Genomic DNA, 26,550 nt, shown 5'->3' with positions numbered 1-26,550 from the left:
ATTGAGCAGTTTGATGTTTGCCTCTTTCAGGAAACATAGAGCTTAGTTCCGTTATATAAATCGGGGTACACCACCCACTTTGTGCCTGCTGTAAGCAAAGGAAAGGGTAGACCAGCGGGTGGGCTCATAGTTTGGTTAAAAATAGATCTGAACTGGGTGGTCACACGCCACAATGTGGAGTGTAATGATATACTCCACCTTTCGGCAAGAGGACGGGAGGATGCCGTCAGGCTTGACCTTTTTAATGTGTATGCGAGAGGGACACCGGGCGACTCCACCTCTTCGACCCTAACAGCTCTTGACTCGGCCTTAGCCAATTGCTCTTGTTCGGCTAAAATCCTTGTGGGGGGTGATTTTAATTGTACTTTCGAACCCCTCCTTGGAGATGATCCCTTAGGAATTGAAGAGGAGGATTCGAAATGGTCCATTCCAACGCTCTCCCTTCCCCCTATTAAGAAGTGGTCACCCAGGGTCATTCAAATTAATGCACTGACTAGGGACCACAATCTAAGAGCCCTTAATGGCAGGACCACATCCGACCAGTCAGGGGCATTGACCTTTAATAGACTCTCAGGGCCGTCCCGAATAGATTACATCTTAATGGACGTTGGATTCTGGGCGGACCTTATTGATATGGAGGTCTTTCCAAGTCAGGATAGTGACCACAACCCCCTGTGCTGTAAGTTCAATTGGGGTGTTTCTAACGTCAGGCAGGCGAGGGTCTCCTTAAAAATAACTAAAGAGGTGATCCCATCCAATAACAACCGTAGATTAAAATGGGATAAGGCTAACCTCAAGGAGGATGATATAGGTATCATTAAATCCCTGATTGAGGATCTGACTTCTAATTTAGAGATCTGGGAGGGAGATAATCGGATCATTGACCCCCAACACCCCTCACTTGACTCTACCTACAAAGCGACAATAGATCAAGTTGGCCAATTCTTCATCTCGAAAGGGAAAGGTAATAGGGCTACCGCTATACCCTCTACTCTCTGTAAACCATGGTACACTGATCATTGTAAGAGCACAAGGAAAAATCTGACAAGAGCCCTGCTTTCAGGGGACCCTTTACTGGTTAGAGCGGCCAGGAAGGATTATCTGAAAGCATTATCACTGGCCAAACGGGAGTGGGAGGAACGGCACTGGCAGGAACTCTCCACGGCTGTGAGCAGTAGGAACCCGAACCTTTTTTGGGATTTGATTAATAAAACAAGGCAGAGAAAATCGCAACCATTGGCTGCTCATATAACTAGTCAGCAATGGTTTACTCATTTTTCATCCCTATACGGCGACTTAGAGGAAACACCTAGACTTGGGGTGAACGGTATGGGTGAAGGGGTCCATCTAGAGGACAATGCTCTGTTATTTTCGTCCTCAGAAGTAATGATGGCGATTAGACATCTAACCCCTAAGAAAGCCGCCGGGCAGGATGGGATCCCTGGAGATTTGTTGATGGCGGAGCCAGAGGCCTGGGCCAAACTAATTGCTAGAATAATGAATCTGATCATGAGGGGACACCAGGTACCTGACTCCTGGAAAGGGGCCGAGGTAGTCACCGTGTATAAGAAGGGGGCAAGAGATGACCCTGCGAACTACAGACCTATCAGTCTGATAGACATCATCCAGAAAGTGGTCGGCAGGGTCATCATCTCAAGAGTTGGCGACTGGATAGAGGAGGCTAGTATCCTCTCCCACTTACAAGCGGGGTTCAGAAGGAAGGTTGGCACGATGGACCAGGTCTTTCGTTTTTTTGCAATCTATTGGAAGGCGGTTACCATCAAGAAAGGCAGTTTGTATATGGCCTTCATAGATCTCAAGACTGCGTTCGACCTGGTCCCTCGTGCAAAACTTTGGCAAATACTTGGAGAGATGGGTTTTCCCAGCAGTCTTCTGAACCTAATCGTGAAGCTGCACGAGGGGAATTATGCGAGGGTTAGATGGGGATCCCAGGGTCAACTAACAGATAGGATCCCTGTGCGGAGAGGAGTACGTCAGGGTTGTGTCATGGCTCCGACCCTCTTCTCCCTATTCGTGAATGGAGTGGTGGACCATCTGAAGGGGGAAGAGACGGATGCCCCATCTCTGGCGGGGGAGAGAATCCCCACACTTCTCTTCGCGGATGACACCCTACTAATTTCTAAATCCCCGGTGGGCTTACAAAAACTTTTGAATCGGTTTAGCTCCTTCTGCACCTCCCGAGGCTTAACCATCAATACATCGAAAACTAAATTGATGGCTTTTGCCCCCTCAAAAAGATTTAAAAATCACTTTGTGCTTAATAATGCCCCCTCGAGCTGGTCACATCCTTTGACTATCTAGGAGTCCGGATAAACAGCCGTATGACCTGGAAGGATCATCTTTCCAAAATGCTACTTAGTCACCGTAGAGTATCTGGGGTGACGCTGAAGGAGCTCCGGGAATCAAGTAGTAAACCGGTCTCTCCAGCCATGGCCATCTATGAGGGACAGATTCTTCCGGCAGCACTTTATGGCTCCGAACTGTGGGGGTTCGAAGGGGTTACAGATCTGATGGTAGCGGAAAACAATTTCTTTAGGAAAGTGGTAGCCCTCCCCGCTTCCACCCCAATGATCCCTCTAAGACTAGATCTGGGCAGAAGAACATTAAAGGACTTGGTGAGGTTACGCCCGTTGCTTTTCTGGTCCCGACTAAGAAGAACTGAGGAGCTTGCAAAGTATGCAGAAGGGCTGGACGATCTACTCTTGCTGGACACATGTAATAAAATAGGATGGCTAAATAAATTGAAAGAACTGGCCTTTAATTTGGGACTAAGAGAGGCATGGGAGTCGCAATCTCCGCCACCCAAAGCTGTTATTAAAAAACTTTACTGGGATTGGGTACAGAGTAATGCCACGAGGGCTATGAATGTGGGCTCTCTCACTGACCAATTTTTGTCAATTAAGTGTGTGAGAAAATTGGAACCCTTTCTAGACCTGATAACTAAACCGTTGGATCGAGCGCTGTACCTAAAATTGCGATATGGGACGCTCCCGGTGCATGATTTTACGGCGAGATGGTCGAATTCTGATGCCCTCTTGCGTACATGCCCTGGCTGTGCGGCCCCCAAGGAATCAGTGGCTCATCTGTTTTTCGCTTGTCCAGCCTACAAAGGGGCGCGGAAATTCTGGTTGAAACCCGTCTGTAGGGAACTAGGGTTGAGGTGCCACAGCCAGGCACTACGTGTTCTCTCTACAGATTCTTCATCTGCCATTATGATCTGTGGGGTGGCCAAATTTTTGGGCAATGCATGGTTGACACGTTCCCGCTTACTAAAACTGCTCCTGGGGGGTCCTACAGGTTGAGGTGGAACTTTTTGTGTAGTAAATTATTGAAATGAGGTGCCCTTGCTTTTTATTGTATTTTATAATCTTTTTACTGGTAAATTGGAAATGTACATATATATGTATTCTTTTATGGTGATACATTGCCGAATAAAGATATTTACATCATTCTCAGCCTAACCCAGCATGGAAGCCGGGGCCTCGATTTCTGACCCATCCGGGTTGGAGTTGAACAACATCGGCCGTAGGACTTGGGCTTCGTCCGGTCTCCCGAAGTGGGGCATATTCTGATCGTTTTGGATGGCGACACTTTGATCGGTTGATTCCGAGGATACAGCAGCGTGACGCACTGGTTCCTGTGGTCGGGGGTCCGTCGCCCGGAGACTCTGCTGGCTGCCCGGGGTCGACGGGCTTGGGCCCTCGCTTGCGGCGAAGGTGTCGATATTGAGAGACTGAGAGCGCCCATCGTTGTCACTGGCTTTACGCGTGCCTGTTACCCCGGAGTAGTCGACCTCCGGGGTTCGAGTCCTGCTCTGTTGCTTCGTGAGAGGGGATGGAGTGGACGGATGGTACGCCATCACTCCAGGCCGTAATGGCCGCCATTGGGGCGCTCTACTCGCAGTTCACCGCTGTCATCCAGAAAATGACTGTAACAGTGGACGATATCTGCCTGAGACCGGACTGCTACCCTTCGGTATGTTTTCAGCAAGATGTGGTGCCTGCAGTGCAGGGTGCGCTAGAGACTGAGGACCCCGTGCGGAAGCCGGATTTGATGTGTTTTGTCGGTTCCCGAATAACAGCTTGCGAGCCTCGGACTATCATCAGCTCATCCGGCTCAATCCCGATACCGCCCAAGATAGACATGGACAGTTTTATACGCCGTAATAAGTCTCCCAGTGACTATTGGAGTGTTTTATTATCCTTTTCCTCCTTCTTGGTTCAACCACGTTCTTGGGACTCACTTTCGGTGGACAGCTACCCTCGTTTGATTTGTGGACATCGAGAACTATTATCCTGGTTTCGGTCCTACTGCACTGACTTGGACTTTTCTGAGCGCTCTGATTCTTCCATTGAGATGGCGGTATGGGTGGGGAGGGCTCGCACGAAAAACCGTAGTGGCCAGGGTTGAACTTTTTTGACTGGGTTTGATATAATACCTTGATTCAATAAGGGATTTGTAACCTATAATGATGTGGGAGTCGGGTGGTTTTTTGCAACTCCCCCGGTTGGTCTATAATTATAGCTTCATACTGACCTGATTAAGTTTCATGGTGGTCACTTCTGGCGGGGGGTAAGGGAGACCGGGGGCATGTTTGATTTCTCCTCCTCCGCTCTTTTCCTTCTTTTAGGGTTAGTTCTTGGGCGACAGGCACGCTGCTAGTGGGGTTAGGCCGTAGCCATTGCAGGGGTGCAGGGTGGGGGGTTTGGGGGGGGTTTGTTATTTTATCTTATTTTGTTCTATGGCCTTTTTCTTTCCTTCTTCCTTTTACGAGAGGTGGGTTGTTTATCCTAAACTGATTTTTCATTCATGTGGGTGTCTATTCCGGCCTTAATTATTCTGTATTTTGGGTGGATGGGTCTTGCAGTCGAAAGTTAAACTGGGTTGTTCACCACATTGTCTATCCTTCTTTATATGCTTAGCTACGTAGACGTCATATACTCATGTGTATTTGTTTATCTGCATTGCCATATTCGCCCGTCGCCTACTGTATTGTACTCTAAAGTATGACACCCTATTTTTGTAATGCCTCCTCTTGTTTCTTCAATAAAAATATATATAAAAAACCAAAAAAAAAATATTGTGACACTATAAAGGGGTGTGACTACCCATAAGTAGCAGATGGCTAAATTAACTACAGTTACCCGCAATCTGGAGCACAGGATGGAGGATGCAGAGGGAAGCTCCCATCACAACAACATCTGCATGCTGGGGTTCCCAGAGAGTTTTTTTCAAAAAAGGGGAGTGTGGCCCATTCGGACAAAGTGGGGTAAGGGCCCAAATACTTTATAAAAAGAACAAAGGAACCCACACTTCATTGCATTTCATACCATTTTGATTCTGGATGAAGAACGATAAACAAAGCTTAATATGTTTATCTTGGCGATTAGTTGCGCCGTTTTATTCATCAATTTTGTTAGCAGTAAATATCACTGTAGTCAAGAGAAGTATCAATATCTTGAACGTACTAACCATGGACGTACAACATGAAATACAAATAAAAAATAGCGTGATTGTACAATAATTTGGTGTGACATACGTAGAATTTAAGCAAACATATAACCAAAAAATGATATACAAAGAACATATAATTTCATTTCAAACGAAAAGGGAATTCAAATGAAAAGCAAATTTTTCGATATATTTTTTGCGTGACTTTAACATACAATATGTAGCAATATTTGAAAAAAATTAAGCCTTTCAATCAGTCTTCAAAAAAAGGGGAAGAACAAAACGACCTCTCGGTAGAAATGTTCGCAGGCTTAATGTTCCTGAAAGTTTTTAGCTATTTCTCAGAAAATTAGGACTTAATCCTGTCCGCCTACGCGTTTCGAGTTTGGGAGATTTCTTCTCAAACTCTCATCAGGGCCAATTGTATTCCTTTCCCCGTTTGTGAAACCTATTGGTAAAAACACAAAAATTGTGGATACTCATTATAGGTTGCTCCCATCGACCTGCTCAAACCTTCTCCTATGTACAAAATTTAAAATTAACACGTACCTCTGGGGATTTGAGGTAATTCGGTTCATCCATAACACTCTTGTGCATCTGTGGGGTCTGCGCGTTATTCTAAAAAAGTAGGGATTTTTATGAAGCGCCAATTATATACATAAGTTGTGAAGCGCCAATTATAAACATTAGTTATAAATTGACGGTAGAAAGGGCATTGTGCTCGTACCTGAATTTGGGGTGCCAGCGGGACCAAATTCTGCTGCAATTTTCAATAATGTGGTTTTTCTTATTTCACATGGTGCACTGTAAACGGAACATGTACATTGCTTGCTTAATAGTGAGTTATTTATATATGCTCGAAAGTGCTATGATGCACAACCGGGTGATGACTTACTAAATGTCTTCAGGGCCGTCAGGTTTCAAAGATCCATTACTTCTTAGCCTGCCGGTTTTATGTCTTTATCCCTTCTGGCTTTTGTTCGAGTGCCGCTGTTCTGTTTAAGGAAAAGCGGACATTGGTAAGAAGCCAAGCTTTAGTTTTCATGTGAATGCGTGCGCGCTAGGACTTTTAGCAGTAAAAGCGGCCACACAGCCTGGGCTGTTTCCATTAAACACCGCAGTGTTTTCTATTCTGAATCTCAGTTAGGAAAATAATGCAGCCACCGTGAAGGACAGCTTTGCCGCCGGCCCGCGTGGTTTGCCATACCTGTCAGTTCTGCACCGATTTTCACTTCCTCATTCCAACACACACCGTGGATGGGGATCAGTTCACTCGGCATTACAGGGAGGGTGACTCCTTCTGGGTTGGCCAATCAGGGGTGGGATATTTTACTTTGCCCTAGCTTTGCATTATGGGACCTGGAGTCCATCAGATTAGAATACAGTTTAGAGGCTTGAACCCAATGTTGCACTTTGGGGTTCGTGGTCCAGTAGATTTGGGTACAGATTTACAACCTAGACAGCTCACTCATGGAATTGAGGCCGGTATTGATGGTATCAAACCGCAGTATTAAATAGGCCTCTTTACGCAACAGCGCCTTTTCTATATTAGGCGATCTGTGCTGTGGATCTATTCCAGCCAGAACAGTCCATGTGAAGTCAGTTTCTTTGTGGTTTGCAGTCGTGAAATGTTCCACCATTGGGGCATTTTGCACTTTTTTCTTCAGTCGCGAGCGATGTTGGGTTATCCGGACATTTACCTGCTGGCATGTCTTACCTATGTACAACTTTTTACAAGCGCACAGAATCCCGTAAATTAAATTTGTACTTTTACAGTTTGTATGTAAACTGTGTCTCCATTTAGTGCCATTGTGGCAAAATTCATCTCCTTCTACAACATTGGTGCAGGCCACACAAGTACCACATTTATGGTGGCCTGTAACGGGTTTGAGGTTCCATTTGGAAATTAGATCACTTTTGGGTTTTGGTATGAAACTGTCTGCCCTAATGAGTTGTTGGCCGACACTTAGGTTTTTCTTCATTGCGAAAATAGGCCTTTGCAAAGGGAAATCTAATCCCTCCAACAAATGCCAATTACGCAAGATGATCTGTCGAAATTTGTTCGTGTGGGCTCCATATGTGGTAACACATACCAGTTTGTCCAGCTCTTTTTTGTTTTTTGTTTTGAGGAGTTCCTCTGGAGGGGTAAAGCGTGCTCGTTTTTTAGAGTGCTTCAGAAGTTTTCTGGGGTAGCCTCTCTTACTTAATTCATCGCAAAAGGTGTCTGCATGTGCATTGAACTCATGAAGGTCAGAGCAGTTGCGCCTGATCCTAAGTAGTTGGCCATATGGGAGGTTCTGTTTCAAACACTGGGGATGGGCACTCTTGTAGTGTAAGATTGTGTTTTTGTCTGTTGGCTTTTTAAACAACGTAGTGGTGAACTTACCCCCTTCGGTACCAACAGCCACATCGAGGAATGTCATTTTCCGGTTACTACAATCAATGGAAAATTTGATGTCTGGGTGTCTCAGGTTAAGCCATTCATGAAAGGCCATGAGCTCGGTCTGGCTCCCCTGCCACAGGAGCCAGACGTCATCAATATACCAAAACCATTGTACAAACTGTAAAAGTAAAAATGTAATTTACGGGATTCTGTGCGCTTGTAAAAAGTTGTACATAGGTAAGACATGCCAGCAGGTAAATGTCCGGATAACCCAACATCGCTCGCGACTGAAGAAAAAAAAGTGCAAAATGCCCCAATGGTGGAACATTTCACGACTGCAAACCACAAAGAAACTGACTTCACATGGACTGTTCTGGCTGGAATAGATCCACAGCACAGATCGCCTAATATAGAAAAGGCGCTGTTGCGTAAAGAGGCCTATTTAATACTGCGGTTTGATACCATCAATACCGGCCTCAATTCCATGAGTGAGCTGTCTAGGTTGTAAATCTGTACCCAAATCTACTGGACCACGAACCCCAAAGTGCAACATTGGGTTCAAGCCTCTAAACTGTATTCTAATCTGATGGACTCCAGGTCCCATAATGCAAAGCTAGGGCAAAGTAAAATATCCCACCCCTGATTGGCCAACCCAGAAGGAGTCACCCTCCCTGTAATGCCGAGTGAACTGATCCCCATCCACGGTGTGTGTTGGAATGAGGAAGTGAAAATCGGTGCAGAACTGACAGGTATGGCAAACCACGCGGGCCGGCGGCAAAGCTGTCCTTCACGGCGGCTGCATTATTTTCCTAACTGAGATTCAGAATAGAAAACACTGCGGTGTTTAATGGAAACAGCCCAGGCTGTGCGGCCGCTTTTACTGCTAAAAGTCCTAGCGCGCACGCATTCACATGAAAACTAAAGCTTGGCTTCTTACCAATGTCCGCTTTTCCTTAAACAGAACAGCGGCACTCGAACAAAAGCCAGAAGGGATAAAGACATAAAACCGGCAGGCTAAGAAGTAATGGATCTTTGAAACCTGACGGCCCTGAAGACATTTAGTAAGTCATCACCCGGTTGTGCATCATAGCACTTTCGAGCATATATAAATAACTCACTATTAAGCAAGCAATGTACATGTTCCGTTTACAGTGCACCATGTGAAATAAGAAAAACCACATTATTGAAAATTGCAGCAGAATTTGGTCCCGCTGGCACCCCAAATTCAGGTACGAGCACAATGCCCTTTCTACCGTCAATTTATAACTAATGTTTATAATTGGCGCTTCACAACTTATGTATATAATTGGCGCTTCATAAAAATCCCTACTTTTTTAGAATAACGCGCAGACCCCACAGATGCACAAGAGTGTTATGGATGAACCGAATTACCTCAAATCCCCAGAGGTACGTGTTAATTTTAAATTTTGTACATAGGAGAAGGTTTGAGCAGGTCGATGGGAGCAACCTATAATGAGTATCCACAATTTTTGTGTTTTTACCAATAGGTTTCACAAACGGGGAAAGGAATACAATTGGCCCTGATGAGAGTTTGAGAAGAAATCTCCCAAACTCGAAACGCGTAGGCGGACAGGATTAAGTCCTAATTTTCTGAGAAATAGCTAAAAACTTTCAGGAACATTAAGCCTGCGAACATTTCTACCGAGAGGTCGTTTTGTTCTTCCCCTTTTTTTGAAGACTGATTGAAAGGCTTCATTTTTTTCAAATATTGCTACATATTGTATGATAAAGTCACGCAAAAAATATATCGAAAAATTTGCTTTTCATTTGAATTCCCTTTTCGTTTGAAATGAAATTATATGTTCTTTGTATATCATTTTTTGGTTATATGTTTGCTTAAATTCTACGTATGTCACACCAAATTATTGTACAATCACGCTATTTTTTATTTGTATTTCATGTTGTACGTCCATGGTTAGTACGTTCAAGATATTGATACTTCTCTTGACTACAGTGATATTTACTGCTAACAAAATTGATGAATAAAACGGCGCAACTAATCGCCAAGATAAACATATTAAGCTTTGTTTATCGTTCTTCATCCAGAATCAAAATGGTATGAAATGCAATGAAGTGTGGGTTCCTTTGTTCTTTTTATAAAGGGGTTCCCAGAGAGGGCAGAGGTGGACTTGGTGGAGGCATTCTTGGAGGAGTGGGTGAGATGGCAGCTTCAACTGCAGGGCCTGTCAAAATGATTTATAGTGAAGCGGGCGCACAAGGCCCTAGTGCGCCCCCGAGGGCCATCAGAGCCAAGATTATGAAATATCAGGATAGGGACTGAATCCTCCGAGCCAATAGGGAGTGGACAGATCCCCCGTTTGAGAAACAGTAAAATTACCATCTTCCTGGATTATGCTAGAAATGGTGCAGGAGCAGTGGAAATCGTTCCAAGCTGTCAAGTAGAAGCTACGCTCAATGCAGCTGAAGTACATGCTCTTGTACCCCTCAAAACTGAAAGTCATTTCACAGTGGAGGGCACATTTCTTTGAGCACCAGGAGGAAGTCTGGGTGTGGCTGAAGATGTGGGACAAAATGGCAGCTCTCCGTCCAGGGGAGCAAAAGCGGGTGGGTTCGTGGACGGTGCCTGTACACGGATGCTGGTGTGTCAGTCCGGAGCGGGGGGACCGACAGATGGAGGTTCTTCAAACTCACATCGAATTATGATTCAGGGCGATGTAACTATGCAGGTGTTGGGGAGAACAACTGCTAATACACAGCGGGGAGAGGAAGGCCCCTTCACTCAAAAGTCAGGAATCTGCTGTCCACAGTAATGCAGAGGACAGTGTGCCAGACATGTTGTTCACTGATTTGATGCAGAGCAGAACTTGTTGTCCTGAATCCAGCTTCTATTGCTATAAGAATTACTGGTGGAGGGAGGGGAGGACTCTTGGCCACTTAGGGGAGTGCTGGACAAATGCTGGTTACCTGTTCAGGTTCTTCCCTTTTGTGTTCCTTCCTGAAAGATGAATGTCTGGGGGATTTCTACCCTGAGTGGATGACCTTATGTTAATGTGGCATGGCTATGCCCAGGTCCCTTAGAGTTGCCCGGGTACTTATACTGGAGTGAACATTCGAGTGGGGACTTGTGCAGGGTCCTGTTAATGTTGGACGAGGTGGGGGATTTTGTATTGGTCCAGCGGGGAGTTATATTTCTTTAACAAGAACATTAATTCATTCATGAATACTTTATGTTGGTCTGGTAACTCAATCACGCCTTGGTACAGACCACATATTATAGGACACCAACGCACAAGAGTTTGAAAATATGGTATATTATTAATCATATATTGTAAAATGATAGACTGAATAATAAATCATAAGGAATCGCAAAATCACACAGGACTATTAAGAGATATAAACATGGACTGGAAACATATACAAAAATAGAAGTACATAAAGATTGTGGACTTAAAACACAGTTAGGTATCCCAAAGAAACAGATGCCTGTCCAAGCAGATGTTCTTTATTTATTTACAAGTGGAAATAGCTTGGCAGGTTATGGGAATTCCAGAAATCATCGGCGACGATTCGACCCATTACGTGTGTAATTCACAATCATCACGTCGGGTCTGCATCAGGACTGGGCCAGGAATACAGTCTGTAGTGATAGTTAGTAGTAGCCTCTACAGTTCTTATCTGTATTGCACCTTTGATGAGGTGTCAGATAGTGCACAAAGGAACCAATAATTCTCGCCTGAGACGCCTGCAAATTGATCTACCAGGGATGTATACACAATGAGCTCATGAATTAGGCAATGAGCTCATGAATTAAGCAATGATTTCTCCAAGATTCGATAAGGATTCTCTGGCCAGGAGTGAGTGAATTCACTCTTCTTCAATGCTGGAGCAAAAAGAAAGAAATCATTGCCTAATTTAGAGCGAGAATTATTGGTTCCTTTGTGCGATCACACCTGAGTTTATCAATGTTAGCTCAAGCCCCATGTACCAACGGCCATGCACAAGTAGGGGAAGTTGGGGAAGTTGGGCACTCCAATAATGGAAAAGCTATCAAGTGGGGATGGGTTGAAAAACACCCAGATGACTTGGAGAAAGTGGTAAACAAAGCAAAAGAACTCCTCGTGATATAGGATGGACTTGTTGGAGAGGAGACTACATTTAAAATGTTAATGGCATAAGAACACGATTATGACACTTTCTGAGAGAAAAACAATAAATGTGCACAAACTACACAAACTACACTTTTATGAAAACATAAGAGAATTTTAGTTACTGCATCGTAAAAGCATGAATAAGAGATGTAGTCCAGATGATATTATTCATTTAAATAATATATACTGTGATTTACTAATTGGCAATGTATATATTCATTAACATATGTTAGAAAACGTGTAAATAGTGAACTCTCACGTTATCAAGTTTACCTCGGATCATTTTCAGAAAACATTTATATGTGTGAGCAATTAATGAGAATTAATGAAATATGATAAAACCTCATTTTGTTCGGGATTTTTATTAAAATCTGTCTTTTGTGTGTATAAACATGTGCACCGAACATGACAAAACGAATAGTTTTCTTACCTGTCGGTGTAGTTTTGCAGCTTGAAGATCTTTCTGGATTCACTATGCTGTGCATTATTCCGCGGTCTTGTGGTTGGGTCCGGATTCGTAGTCTTTTCTTTTCTTTGTTTTTTTTTTTTTTTTTGTAGCCCAGGTGGGCGTCGGCGTCACACCCCTTTGGGTGTATTTCCGGTGACGTCGGCATGCTTCCTGCGGAAGCTCCCACTCTTGGGCGCCATCTTCGGGTTCTTTTTTTCCGTGTTTCTTTTGTTTCCGAAGTAATGGCAATGTTCTATTCAGGTGATATTTTACCGCTTTGTACCTTCAAAGTCTTTTCCACTTTTCTATTTCCACCTCTTCTCTCTCCAGCCTCATCTTTCTGGCGGAGGTGGGTGGGTTCGCTAGTGAATCCAGAAAGATCTTCAAGCTGCAAAACTACACCGTCAGGTAAGAAAACTATTCGTTTTGCAGCGTGAATCTTTCTGGATTCACTATGCTGTGCATAGATTTTGTAGCAATTTCTCATCTCTGTGGCGGTTGGGTGGAAGATGAGCGTTGGGTATTGAATATGTGCTGTAGCACCTTCTGTCCAACTTGAGCTTCCTTGTTCATCTGTATGTCCACACAGTAGTGCTTCGTGAACGTGTGCACCGAAGCCCATGTTGCCGCCAGACATATGTCTTGTATGGGTGTGTTAGCCAGGAAGGCTATTGTAGCCCCCTTTTTCCTAGTGGAGTGGGCACGTGTCCCCTCTGCTAGCTCTTGTCCTGCACGCTTGTGGCAGAGTTGAATTGTCTGTGCGATCCATCATGCAATGGTCTTTTTGGTTACTGCCTCTCCCATGTAACTGTTGGCGAATGACACAAAGAACTGTTTTGTTTTCCTGTGTCCCTTCGTCCTCTCAATGTAGTGCATGACTGCCCTTCTGGCGTCCAGGGTGTGCAGAGCTCGCTCTGCGGCAGTTGTCGGTTTTTGGAAAAAACTCGGTATCTGTATAGACTGGTTCATGTGAAATTTAGATACCACCTTCGGCATGAAGTGTGGGTCAGTCCTCATCACACCTCTATCATTGTGTATTTGTATGTAGGGCTCTTGTAGCGTCAGAGCCTGAAGCTCGCTTACTCTGCGTAAGGACGTTATTGCAACCAGGAAAGCTGTTTTCATAGTTAGCATCTTTAAGGACGCCTTGTGGATTGGTTCAAAGGGCTCCTTCATGAGTTCCGTTAGGACTACGTTTAAGTTCCATGAAGGTGGCGGCACCCGCTTGGGTGGTGCGATCCTTTTCGCTCCTTCTAGGAATCTCTTCACCACCTGTGATGTGAAGAAACTCCTGCAAGTTTCTCCCCTTGTGTAGGCGACTATCGCTGCCAAGTGAACTCTCAAGGAGGATGAGCTAAGGTTCTTCTCTAGCAAGTGCGTCAGGTACTTTAGCACTGTGGAGTCCTTCTTCATTTTATTGTGAAGTCTTTCTTGTCTGCACCATATTGTGAACCTTTTCCATTTCGCAACATAGCACTTCCGAGTGCTAGGTCTTCTTGCCTCCCGAAGTACCCTCAGGTTACTTTCTGGCAATCTTAAATGTGCGAACTCTATGTCCTCAGGAGCCACGCTACTAGGCTCATGTTCTCTGGCTCTGGGTGGAGCACCTCTCCGTTCTGCATGGAGAGTAAGTCTTTCCTCCTGCTGAATCTGTGGGGTGCACACTGTGTCATCTCCATGATCTGCGAATACCATGTCTGCCTCGCCCACTGTGGTGCAACCAGTATCAGTGTCATGTTGCTCGCTCTGCATTTGCTCAGTACTCTGTGCATCAGTGGTATCGGGGGAAAGGCGTAGGCAAATGTCCTTGACCAATCTATCCATAGGGCATTCCCTAGTGATCCTTCCTCGGGCTGCCTGGATGCGAAGTTTTGGCATTTTGCATTCTGGCGTGCGGCAAACAGGTCCACCGATGGAGTTCCCCACCTGTCGAATAGGCGCCTTGTCTCCTGAGCATTGAGCTCCCACTCGTGGGATGCCGATGTCTGCCTGCTGAGCCAGTCTGCTTGTATGTTGTCCTTCCCTGGCAGGTGTATGGCTAGCAGGTCTATCTTGAGAGGGATGGCCCATCTCCATATCTCCTGCGCCAGCGTTGAAAGCGGGGCTGACTGTGTGCCCCCCTGCTTGTTGATGTAGAACATCGCAGTGGTATTGTCTGTTTGTATCAACACCTTGTGTTTGTACAGTCTTGTTTGATAGGCTTTCAGTGCAAGGAAGATTGTCTTCAATTCTAAGTAATTGATGTGCTTTGTCGCATCTGTTGGTGTCCACAGACCCCTCACCTTGAGCTCCTCCATGTGAGCGCCCCATCCCTTCAGGGATGCGTCTGTGGTGATGGTCACTGTTGGCGTTGGGGGCGTTAGAGGCTTTCCCCTTGCTATGTTCTCCATGGTCCACCATGTCATCTCCTTCTGCACTGCGTGCGTTACAACCACTAGATCCTCTCAACTGCCTGTAGCTTGTGACCATTGCTCCTGTAGCCATTCTTGAATGGGTCTCATGTGGAGTCGTACATTCGGTACCAGGTGGATGCATGATGCCATCATCCCCATGATCTTGCTCGCAGTCCTCACTGTCCGAGCTTGTCCCTTCCGGTAGAGGCGAGTTTCCTTCACCAGCGCCCTCGCCCTCTTCTCGCTGGGGAACACCTTGCCCTGTAAGGTGTTGATCTGTGCTCCCAGGAAGATCTTCACTTGTTCTGGCTCCATTGATGATTTCTTCCAATGGATGGAGAACCCCAGGCTTATGAGCGTGCTTGTCACTGTATGTGCGTGCAGCTTGCATTTCTGGTATGAGTTTGCTTTCACCAGCCAGTCGTCCAGGTAAGGGTATACGTGTATCCCCTGCCTTCTTAGGTGCGCTGCGACTGCTGCGAGGCACTTTGTGAAAACTCTTGGTGCTGATTTTAGACCGAAGGCAAGTGTCGTGAACTGGTAGTGGCTTTCTCCTAAGGTGAACCTGAGCATGTGCTTGTGCTTTCTGTTCATTGGAATGTGCAGGTATGCGTCTTTGAGGTCTATTGTGACCATGAAGTCCCCGATCTGCAATTGTGGGAGCACCTCTTGCAGGGAGGTCATTTTGAATTTTTGCGTTCTTATGAATTTGTTCATGAACCGTAAATCGAGAATGGGTCTCATTGTTTCGTCTACTTTTGGTACCAGGAAGTACGTTGAGTATACTCCTGTGTTTCTTTCCTTGAAGGGTACCCGTTCTATGGCCTGCTTCTGCAGGAGTTCTTTTGCTTCTTCCTGAAGGCACTGCAGCTGCTTGCTTGCTAGTGGCTTTCTTTTTGGTTTTCTGCTTGTTGGCCTCCCCTCCAACTCTATGCAGTATCCGAGGATCCATTTGTCTGATGTGATTTCTCTCCACTCTTGGAGGTGGAATCTTAATCTTCCTCCCACTGGTGTCATGTGGTCGTAGGTGTCTAGTTTGTCTTGACCCATCTGTACGTGCTACCCCCTGGGGTCTTTTTTGTGGGCGGGCACACGGATTTTTTTGAAGTCACTTGGAGGTGGGCTGCTGCCCCCCTCTTCTATTTTGTCCCCGTCCATTTCTCCCTCGAAAGGACTGGCCTCTTTGTTGGTACTGCCAGGACTGCTTCTGATGACCCTGCTGAGTCTGCGAGTCTGCCTGGTGCGTTTGCTGGAAAGCCTGGTGTGATGTACCTGGCTGGTTTCCGCCTCTCCCGCCGGGCCTCCGTGACGGGGTGCCCCTCTTGTTCCCTCTGAACTGCAATGCTCCCATGGATCTTGCTGTTTCGTTATCTTTCTTCAGTTGGCTGAGCATTTCATCAACTGTTGATCCGAAAAGCGTGCTGCCGTTGAACGGTGTGTTCAGGATGCTGTGTTGCACCTCCGGTTTGAAACCGGATATCCTGAGCCAGGCGTGCCTCCTTTCCGTGACACCCATCATCATGAGCCTGCTGGCGGTGTCTGCCCCATCCAGGGCCGTCTTAAGGCAAGAGTTTGCCACGTTTTTTCCCTCTTCAACCAGCTTTTCGGCTTTCTGTCTGGCATCCTGGGGCAAGTCCTTCACCAACTGCCCCAGTCCCTCCATGATTTGGTACATGTGCCTGTTTATCAGGGCGTTGGAATTAGCCATGTGCCAGTGGGTCGCGGCATTCCGTTCGATCCTTCTGCCCACCAGATCCATCCTTTTGCTCTCCTTATCCGGTGGTGGGCCCGAGGTAGTGGGTACGTTAGCCCTCCTCCTTGCTGTGGCCGTGATAATGGAGTCTGCGGAGACCGTGCCCTGAATGTAGGCCGGGTCCTTAGTGGCATGCTTGTACTTCTTCTCAGTTCTGGGAGTTACTGCCTTGCATGTTGCGGGCTCCCTGAAAGCTTCCTTCCCCTGAGCCAAGACGCTCTCGAGCATTGGAAGGAACTGGCTCCTCGTTTGTGTTGGGAGCAATGTTTCTAGAAGGAAGTCTGCTTTCTGCTTCTCTTCGTCGAGCTTGAGCTTGAAAGCTGCTGCGGCAGCCTGTATCACCGAGTTGTAGGCCCCGATGTCGTCCGGCGGCGAGGGCCTCGAGGGGTAAGTGTCGACCACCTCCTCCGGGCTGTCGGTGTCGACATCTATGTAATCTACCTCCTGTAGGTCAGAGGGTGTCGAGTCTGCGTCTGTCCTGCTTTCTTCCTCCCCATAGTTGTAACTATCGTAGGGATTCTCGTACTCCTCCTGGTCGTCGATCACCTCGACGTCCTGGTCTTGTTCCTCGACGACTTCGGCGATCTCTTCCTCCTCCTCGACTGCCTCCACCACCGGTGGCTTGGTCTAGTGAGGGATCGTGAAGGCCTTCATCTTTGCATCGAAATCTTTCTTCCGCTGCATGATGTTCTCCATTTCGGCCTCGAGGCGCCTTCTCTTCTTCTCCATCTCTGCCGCGTGTTCCGCGTCGGATGGGTCGGCCGTTCTTTTCGGCGAATGGTTCGTCGCCGTACCTTTCGGCGTCGAAGTTTTCGACGTCGGACCGGATCTTGGGTCTCTGGTCGTCGTCGTCAGTTTCGGGTCTTTCTCCCTCGGCGTCGATCGATCCTTTTCGGGGACGATTTTCGACGTTTTCTGCTGATCAGCAGCCCTCGGCGCCGGGGACTCCTTCTCGGAGGATCCGCTGGGCCTGGGAGTAGTCGCGGACGCCACCTTTTTTGGGGTCGGCGCTTTCGGGGTCTTGCCCTCGATTTTTCTAGACTCAGAGTCTCTCGGGTTCTTGGGGGCCGAAGAGTCTCCTACCTTGTCAGAAGTCTTCGTGTAATCGGTCTCTACGACCGTGTAGCTGTCGTCTTCGGCGGCAGCGTTGTCTTCTTCCTCGGAGGACATCCCCAGCTTGTAGAGGGACGGAGTCGGGGCCTTCCCCTGCAGGGTGGCGTGTGCTACCCTCTGCCTCTCTCTCACACGAAGGGTCTTCGGGGCGAAGGCGGAACAGGCGCTGCAGTCTCCGCTTTCGTGGTCCACCGGTAGGCAAAGGTTGCATACCGGGTGCTGGTCCTTCTGCGCGTACTTGTGGTGGCAGTTACGGCAGAACTTGAACGGCGTGTTGTCCATCATCGAGCGTCCAGGGCCTCTCTGGTTGCGTGTTCGTCGACGGTCGTCGATGATCTCGATGAAAAACGCCTTCTCCTCGCCGGCTTTTTGTCGATGAAGTCCCCTGTAGTCTTCAGATGACTTCTCCTCGTCTTTTCTGTATTTTCTTTCTTCTTTCTCCAAAAATGTCTGGAGCCCAAACGGGAACGATCCAGACCCGACCGCGGAAAAAAAGAATCTGAAGATGGCGCCCAAGAGTGGGAGCTTCCGCAGGAAGCATGCCGACGTCACCGGAAATACACCCAAAGGGGTGTGACGCCGACGCCCACCTGGGCTACAAAAAACAAAAACAAAAAAACAAAGAAAAGACTTCGAATACGGACCCAACCACAAGACCGCGGAATAATGCACAGCATAGTGAATCCAGAAAGATTCACGCTGCAAAAGAAAAGTGTTACACATTCCTAATTATTGTTGAATTCATGAAACTTTCAGAGATTGTATTTCACATGTATACTAATGTTATTCACCTGAAATGACATTCTAAATATATAATTAAAATATTCTTATACGTTGGTACTTCCGAAAATGTAGAACTGCATCATATTGACGTGTTATTTGTAACCATACTAAATGACTTCAAATGCTTCAGGGTTATACTAGAATCATGACATCTTTAAATTTCCAATGAATGTACGCTTATTAATTTTATATATTTTACGTTATATTAGCCTAAATTATTGAAGGTTAAACTGTATACATGAAGTCTTTTTGACTTGCTTAATTCACTGCTTGCCGGAGAATGCCTCAGTATAATCAATAAAGTGAAACAGTGTTTTCTTTCCTGTATCTTGATGTGTTGCACATAGAGATTTGCTACATTTTATGTTACAAGTCCGGAATATCTGCCTATTAAACTGCCCTCTTGAACTCGCTCATGTGCTCTTGCTAAAGGAGCATTGTTTCATATACTGGATTGCTTAAGGACTTTGTAGTGGTTCCACCTATTTTTCCACATTTGGGGCCATATGTAAAATGAAGTGGCAGAGAGAGTGTTAGCCTTCCTGGCTTAACGCCACTCTCCCCCACTTCAGAAACACAAGGCTGCAGCATATTTACAAGAATGTGGTGCAGCCTTGCGTTTCCCCTTGCGATGAAGCTAAGTTTAGCAATTTAGCGCCAATTCAGGCACCCATAGTGCAAGAGTGTCTGCGTGCTGGGGATGATTGTTTATGTGTAGGAAGGTGTCCCTTCCTGCACATAAACAATCCTAAAATTCCATTCTGTCACTTTCATGTGTTCTACTTCAGGCAGCACACATGTAAGCGACAAAATGGAATTTTTTAAAAGTTTGTTTATGTACAGTAAGGGACACCATCGTGTACATAAACCATGACATTTTGCTTTTTCCATGTGTGCTGCACAAGGCACCGCCATCCATATTATGATGGGTGAGGTAGAATGCCTTTCCATAGTGGAGACTCTGCCATGGAAAGGCATGCGGTCTTTGGCTTGGGGGGTGGGGTGCACAATGGGGTGCCCATGGTACCCCCCTTTATTGGCATGCAGAAGGTGGCAGGGCGTGGTGCCTGTCATGTTGAGCATGCCAATGCACAACATGCCTTTTTAACATTGTGGTGGATGCTGCTTGCAGCACCGCCCGCCGCAATGTTAAATATGCGGGATGCGACCGCCAGGGTGGCGATCGCATCCTAATAGGCACGGCAGGACGGCTCTACCTCTGGCGGTCGGTCCCGTTTACCGTTACGGTGGCGGGTGGACTTTGTCTGCCCGCCATTGTAATGGGCCCCCAAGTGTTTTCCTTCAGTTCAAATTTGCAGAGGCAGTTGGGGAACAATCTAAATGGAATGTCTGCCACACCCTTGATCATTCTCCAACACACGTGGCCAATGTCATTCTTTCCCAAATATCTTGATGTTATTCATTTTGTATCGGTGCATTTGTGCTCCATCTTTAATGTCGATAGGCAATCTGGTTAAAAAACCCTCTGACCTTTGATGTCTTCTTTGATTTTTCGATGAAAGCTTCTGTTTTTCCCCATTATCTAGCTTTGGAGCCCTTAGTTGTGCTTCCAGACCCAACAGCGGAGAAAAGAACCAGAAGATGGCAACCATGTCAAGGGGTTTCTAGTGTATGCATCTTATGTCATTCAAGAAGGGACATGGCACCAAATGGTTGATGACTCGACAACGCCCACAAAATAATGAATGAAAAGAGTAAAACAAGACAATTCTGGACCCAACCACTAGGTGGTGGAATAATGTACAGCACGTGAATTCAGACAGCAAGATTCACACTAAAAAACCTGTGATATAAAAACCCATATTCTCAAGAAGTCAAGAATGATGTTTTTGGGTCAAATTGAAATGTTCCTTTACGAGAAAAGCAGATGAGCGTCTTAGAGCTCAGAATTGTTGCCTCTGTTCCTATAAAACTTTGGTGCAAAAATGCTCTATCTATCTATTTATCCATCCATCTTTCTCTGTTCCTCTATTTCCCTTGTCTACTTTTAGTATCTCAACTATTCCTCCTCTCTCTCTCTAGTTCTTTTCCTTCACCAGCCCCCTTTCTCTCTCTCTCGCTTTGTTTTCTCTCACACACTCTGAATCGTTCTCTTTCTTTACATGTCTCCCTGTGTTTCTCTATTTCACCCATACTTGCTTCATTGTAATTAGTTAGGCATTATAAAGTGGTTCCACTAGAGAGAAGGGCTAGGTGATAGAATTGACCAAGGATTGACCAAGGATATTGTAATTTCTATTGCTCTAGGTACCTTCATGGAGAGCTCTCCGAGCCAAAGCCTCAAACTCTGCGAAGTTGTGCAGCAGGTAGCAGTGCTCCTCCTTGGGGTGCGAGGCCATGTCATGTAGCTCACGGATGTTCCCCTGCCATATTCCGAAGGTGAAGATTTCCACACCAAGCTCCCGCAGGGCCATTGCAACAGGTCTGGGGTCGCCCCCATTGGAATAGCCGTCGGTGATCAGGAAGATTACTTTTGTTGAGTTCCCACGGGAGTGGCGGAGTATTTGCTTCAAATGAAAGTAGAAACATTATATTTACAAACGTTTGGGCAAAAAAGTACTCTTATGCCAATTAGTATATTGATTTTTTAACTAAACGGTTACCAATGAAATTTGAAACTTCTTCACAAATAAAGTAAAACACAAACAAATATTCATAAAAAAACATAGAAATATATCTGCCAAAATAAAAAACTGTATCCCATTTAGTAATAATGACAATAATTAAAAGGAGGAAAAGAAGAATGAGAGAAAAGAAGGGCAAGAGAGAAAATAGAAAAAAACGGAAAGACAGGTATGAAGGAAAATTATCAAATATGTTGTTAAATTATACGAAGCAAAGATTGTCTTCCATATTAAATTGTACAAATGATCTTCATCACTTCTAAAATACATAATGCGTTACTATTGAGATCATAGTAGAATGAGAACCTACATAGGTCAAAGGTATCTAAATTGTTAGAGGATTTGAAAACGTATTTTTAAATGAGTATATTTATAAGAAAACAAGTCTTAAAAATGAGTTTCTGTCGGCTCTCGAATCAAATCGTGAACTCTTGTTTTGATATAATTATCAGTCCCCAGTGAAATAAAATCCAAATGCAGTTTATTATAGGAGCTGTGATTTACTGTGCCTGGCATATTCACATAAAACGTGCTGCAATAAAAGTTCTTAATTCCTCCAGTGTGCATTCATGCTAAGTAAAACAGTAAAGGAACTCAAGAATGTAAGAACAGGATTACGATGCAGAACAAATGAAGCCAATAAATTAAAGTTATACTAGAAAACATAAAATTGTAGGTGTTGAATTCTTGAAATTACTCCTCCATTTTCCTTTAGATTAACCACTCCCATCTTGCAGGAAGTTCCACTACATTTAAGGACACGACACACAATATACATTTTATATGAACTAGGAAAATCTAGACATGCTTGCCTTTTCACTTATGTATTAAAGCCTGTCCTTCTCCAAATCTCCCTTCTGGGCAGAATACCGACTGCATCGCGGCACAGATGTGTGTGCTGAACAAGAAGAAACCATTACAAATAAGCAGTTTAATTTGAGTCAGTAATTGCCAGTGGGGCGCACGGCACTCATGGTTGGCGATCAGCACTTTTTTTTTTCTTTCAACATTCCAAGATAGTGAAAAAAACAATGGTCTCGGCATTAATAAAGGTAGAGCTATTGGCATTGCTCATGACATTTTATATTTTTTAAATCTTAAATAAATGGCATTGTCATTTACATTGCCAATAGCTTAATCGTTAAATAAATGGCATTGTCATTTACAATGCCAATAGGTTAATCGCTCGCAAATGCATGACCTATTGCATTTACTCCCACACAGAGCCACACACACAAAGCCACCCACACACACACAGAGCCACCCACACAGAGCCCCACACACACACAGAGCCCCACACACACACAGAGCCCCCCCACACACACACAGAGCCCCCCCACACTCACACACACAGAGCCCCACACACAGAGCTACACACACACAGCCCCACACACACACACACACACACAGATCCTGCCCCCCCCCCACACACACACAGAGACACACACACAGAGCGGGATACTTTGTGCATTAAAAAGATTTCGCTTTCGGGAATAAAACACAGGGACGATGGTCTACTGTTCCTTGTAGACCATGTTCCTTTGTGTGTCATCTAATGCAGGGAGTCACAAATAGCAACATGCCTAGTTAATTTTATTTAAGCTATTCGTTCTGATGCCCCTTGTGGATAGCGATTTTGCAACGTAATTATTAGCATGTAGGTCACATCACAAAATTGTAAAAAGTTGGTGCTAAATTTGTGACCACTTTTGATGATCTGTCTATTCGTACATCTGACCCTTGGCTCTACATGTAATAATTATTATAAGAGTAGCCCCTCTGGGCTACTGGGGTTCCTTTTTTGACAGTTTTTCAAAAGAACAGAAAAAAGAAAGAATGAAAGAAATAGGGAAGAATGGGAAGAAAGACAGAAACAGAGTGAATTAAGGAAGGGAGAAATGGAAATAAAAGAAGTCAGCGAGAATATAATAAAGAAAGAACGTCAGAAGAAAGAAATGATGGAACAAATGGCTGAAGGATACAACAATGAAGAAGTGGAGAAAAATAAATGTGATAAAACAGGGAATTACTGCTACTAAATGGGAAATTGTGTAAGTGAACTTTCATACGCCTCCCTCTCTCTTCTGTTTTCTCTCTTTCTATTCTCAAGAAGTAAAGAACACACCGAGGATCACTAAAATATTTATTTAACATAGCAGTAACCCTAAGGTGGTATATCACATGAATAGGTCAGAGGAGATACAGGGCCACCCCCTGCACCCAAGAGCAGAGAAGACACAGGGCCACCCCCGCACCCAAGAGCAGAGAAAACACAGGGAAACCCCTGCACCCAAGAGCAGGGAATACACAGGGCCACCCCTGCACCCAAGAGCAGAGAAGACACAGGGCCACCCCTGCACCCAAGAGCAGAGAAGACACAGGGCCACCCCTGCACCCAAGAGCAGAGGAGACACAGGGCCACCCCTGCACCCAAGAGCAGAGGAGATGCAGGGCCACCCCTGCACCCAAGAGCGGAAGAGACACTCAGACACCATTGCACCCAAGAGCGGAGAAGACACAGGGACACCACTGCACCCAAGAGCAGAGAAGACACAGGGACACCACTGCACCCAAGAGCAGAGGAGACAAGGGGCCACCCCTGCACCCAAGAGCGGAGAAGACACAGGGACACCACTGCACCCAAGGGCAGAGAATACACAGGGACACCACTGCACCCAAGAGCAGAGAAGACACAGGGACACCCCTGCACCCAAGAGCAGAGAATACACAGGGACACCACTGCACCCAAGAGCAGAGAAGACACAGGGACACCCCTGCACCCAAGAGCAGAGGAGACACAGGGCCACACCTGCACCCAAGAGCAGAGGAGACACAGGGACACCACTGCACCCAAGAGCAGAGGAGACACAGGGACACCCCTGCACCCAAGAGCAGAGACGATACAGGGACACCACTGCACCCAAGAGCAGAGAAGACACAGGGCCACCCCTGCACCCAAGAGCAGAGGAGACACAGGGACACCCCTACACCCAACTGCGGAAGAGACACAGGGACACCCCTGCACCCAAGAGCGGAAGAGACACAGGGACACCCCTGCACCAAAGAGCAGAGGAGACACAGGGACATCCCTGCACCCAAGAGCACCACCTATGAGCTAGGGATGGGGGGTGTGCCTACAGGCACAGAAACACCCCCGGTGTTGAAGCAAAGAATGAATATTTCCGGGAAGGGTGGGGGGGTCTCCTAGTGTCATGGCGTGAGTTGGGGGTGAGGGGGGGTCACAGCCTCAGCTCATCGCGCCAGATCCTATAAAAGTAAGCCTGGCAAAGAATGCCTGTCACATTTGTATAAAGTAAACACCCAGCCTGCATTGCACAATACTACCCCCCACCCCAGCCTGCATTACACAGTACTACCCCCCTCCCCCCCGAGCCTGCATTGAAGAATACAAGTGACCTCTACCCCCACCGGAAGTTGCCATGGGAACAGAGACCCCAAACTGGACCTTTACAGTTTCTTGGATCCAACCGGTTCTTCCCCGTTCCAGACCCGGCAGAGACACCCCCCGCCGGCATTTAACCCCCACCCCCACCCCATTACCCCTTCACCTCACTTCAACCCTGCCTGAAGCAAGAGGGTAAAACGCAAAACCAGAACCGAAACCAAGCAAGAGACAGGGCCGGGCAGAAGAGGGGGAGGAAGAAAGGGGGGGCGAATCGAGCCAGGCAGGAGGGGAAACGAGCCAGGCATAATGTGGAGCCGAGCCAGGTAGAAACGGGGGGGGCGGCGAGTCGAGCCAGGCAGGTAAGGGGGAGGGCGAGTCAGGTAGAAGGAGGGGCGAGCCTGGCAGAAGGAGGGGGCGAGCCGAGCCAGGCAGAAGGAGGGGGCGAGCCGAGCCAGACAGAAGGGGGGGGGCAAGCCGAGCCAGGCAGAAGGGGGGGGCGAGCCGAGCAAGGCCGAAGGGGGGGGGGGGCGAGCCGAGCCAGGCAGAAGGGAGCGCGAGCCGAGCCAGGCAGAAAAGGGGAGGATGAGCCAGAGAGAAGGAGGGGCGAGCCAGACAGAAGGTGGGGGGGCGAGCCGAGCCAGTGAGAAGGGGGGGGCAAGCTAGACAGAGGGGGGGCGAGCCGAGCCAAACAGAAGGGGGGGCGAGCCGAGCCAGACAGAAGGGGGGGCGAGCCGAGCCAGACAGAAGGGGGCGAGCCGAGCCAGACAGAAGGGGGGCGAGCCGAGCCAGACAGAAGGGGGGGGGCGAGCCGAGCCAAACAGGCTAGGAACATGGTAAGAAGCCTGGGCCGGTCATGCACCTGCTGCAAGGGTCTGCATTGAGCTCACTGCCTGCACTGCAGGCTCAGTGCCGTGTAGGAAGCTTTGACGGTTCAGGCACCTGCTGCAAGGGTCTGCATTGAGCTCACTGTCTGCACTGCAGTCTCTGAGCCGGGTAGGAAGCCTGGGCGGGTCATGATTGGGAAGGCTACCACAGGAAAGAAATGTGATCCAAATCGAGATATAGCAATACACTTTTATTGGAGGGATGATCGCTATTCCAGATGGGTGGGGGGGTGGGCGAGGGCCGCAAGGAAACCCCCCCCTCCAGTCCCTCACGGCCCCCACCAGAGCAGGGAACAATATGTCGCGGCTCCACCAAGCCGATCAATGTCCAGTAATGCCACCGAAGCTTCCCCGAATCAAAATGGTGGCGGCTGTTGTCGGTGCCTGCCGTCGTAGTGATTGCCAATAGTTGTAGCAGACCCCTCCGCTCCAAACGCTGACTGAGAGTGAAGCGCCCTCGTAAATTCAATAGGGGAGTGTGTCCTCTGTGCCCAATGTTCGTTCAAACGCTTCCCCCTTGCAATGTATGGCAGCAGTAGCAGCTTCACTTGGGGCTTAGCGTTCCTCTATGTCAGCACGGTCACCTCGGCATCCCCGAGCCCCCGAGCGCGTGACTAACCTTCTCCAAGGCTGGGTATCGGACGCGCAGGCAGTATGTCTCTGCGGGGGGTGGGGGACCGCCAACTCCGATCCCCAGGACCAACGCTGCTTCAGCCAGAGCAGTGGGAAGGCGCTCCGGCGCAGCCGATCCTGCCCGCCAACAGCCGCCCGATGTTTTCCGGTCCTCTGGTGCTCTCCGCCGCTTGCTCCGTAATGGAGGACACACAAACTCCAAGCAGGCACGCGGGGCTCTGCTGCCTGCTCTGACCTAAACCTATTATAGAGCAAAGACGATGATGAGGCGAGGCGCCGCCCGACTGGGGAGACATGTACGGGGACAATCCCAAGGGGAGACATGTCGAGGCTGCCGTAGGCGAGAAGAAAGGAGGGGGCGGGGGGAGGGGGGAGGGCGACACAAAGAGCTGCTGGAAGCTGTGTGACTCACCTGCAGCCTTCAGCCAGTACCGCGTCCGTGCTTCGTGCTTCGGTGAGAGAGGAGCGCTCCAAATAACCACGTTTCTCCGAGGCGAGGCAGAAATG

General features: G+C 47.3%; 1 protein-coding gene across 2 annotated transcripts in view; it reads right to left on the bottom strand.

Annotated features, from left to right (window-relative positions):
• Nucleotides 1–26,550, bottom strand: part of SVEP1 (sushi, von Willebrand factor type A, EGF and pentraxin domain containing 1) — a 1,097,507-nt gene that overhangs the window by 870,040 nt on the left and 200,917 nt on the right. For both annotated transcript variants that reach the window (XM_078676696.1, XM_078676697.1), the window contains exon 2: nucleotides 20,748–21,003. In XM_078676696.1, coding sequence (XP_078532822.1) covers nucleotides 20,748–21,003 — 256 coding nt within the window. The remainder of the gene's footprint in view (nucleotides 1–20,747; nucleotides 21,004–26,550) is intronic.

This window comes from Lissotriton helveticus, chromosome 2_1 (genome assembly GCF_964261635.1).
Source record: "Lissotriton helveticus chromosome 2_1, aLisHel1.1, whole genome shotgun sequence".
NCBI classification, from domain to species: domain Eukaryota; kingdom Metazoa; phylum Chordata; class Amphibia; order Caudata; family Salamandridae; genus Lissotriton; species Lissotriton helveticus.
The sequence above is the reverse complement of the archived record's forward strand: the minus strand, read 5'-3'. Positions and strand labels throughout refer to the sequence as shown.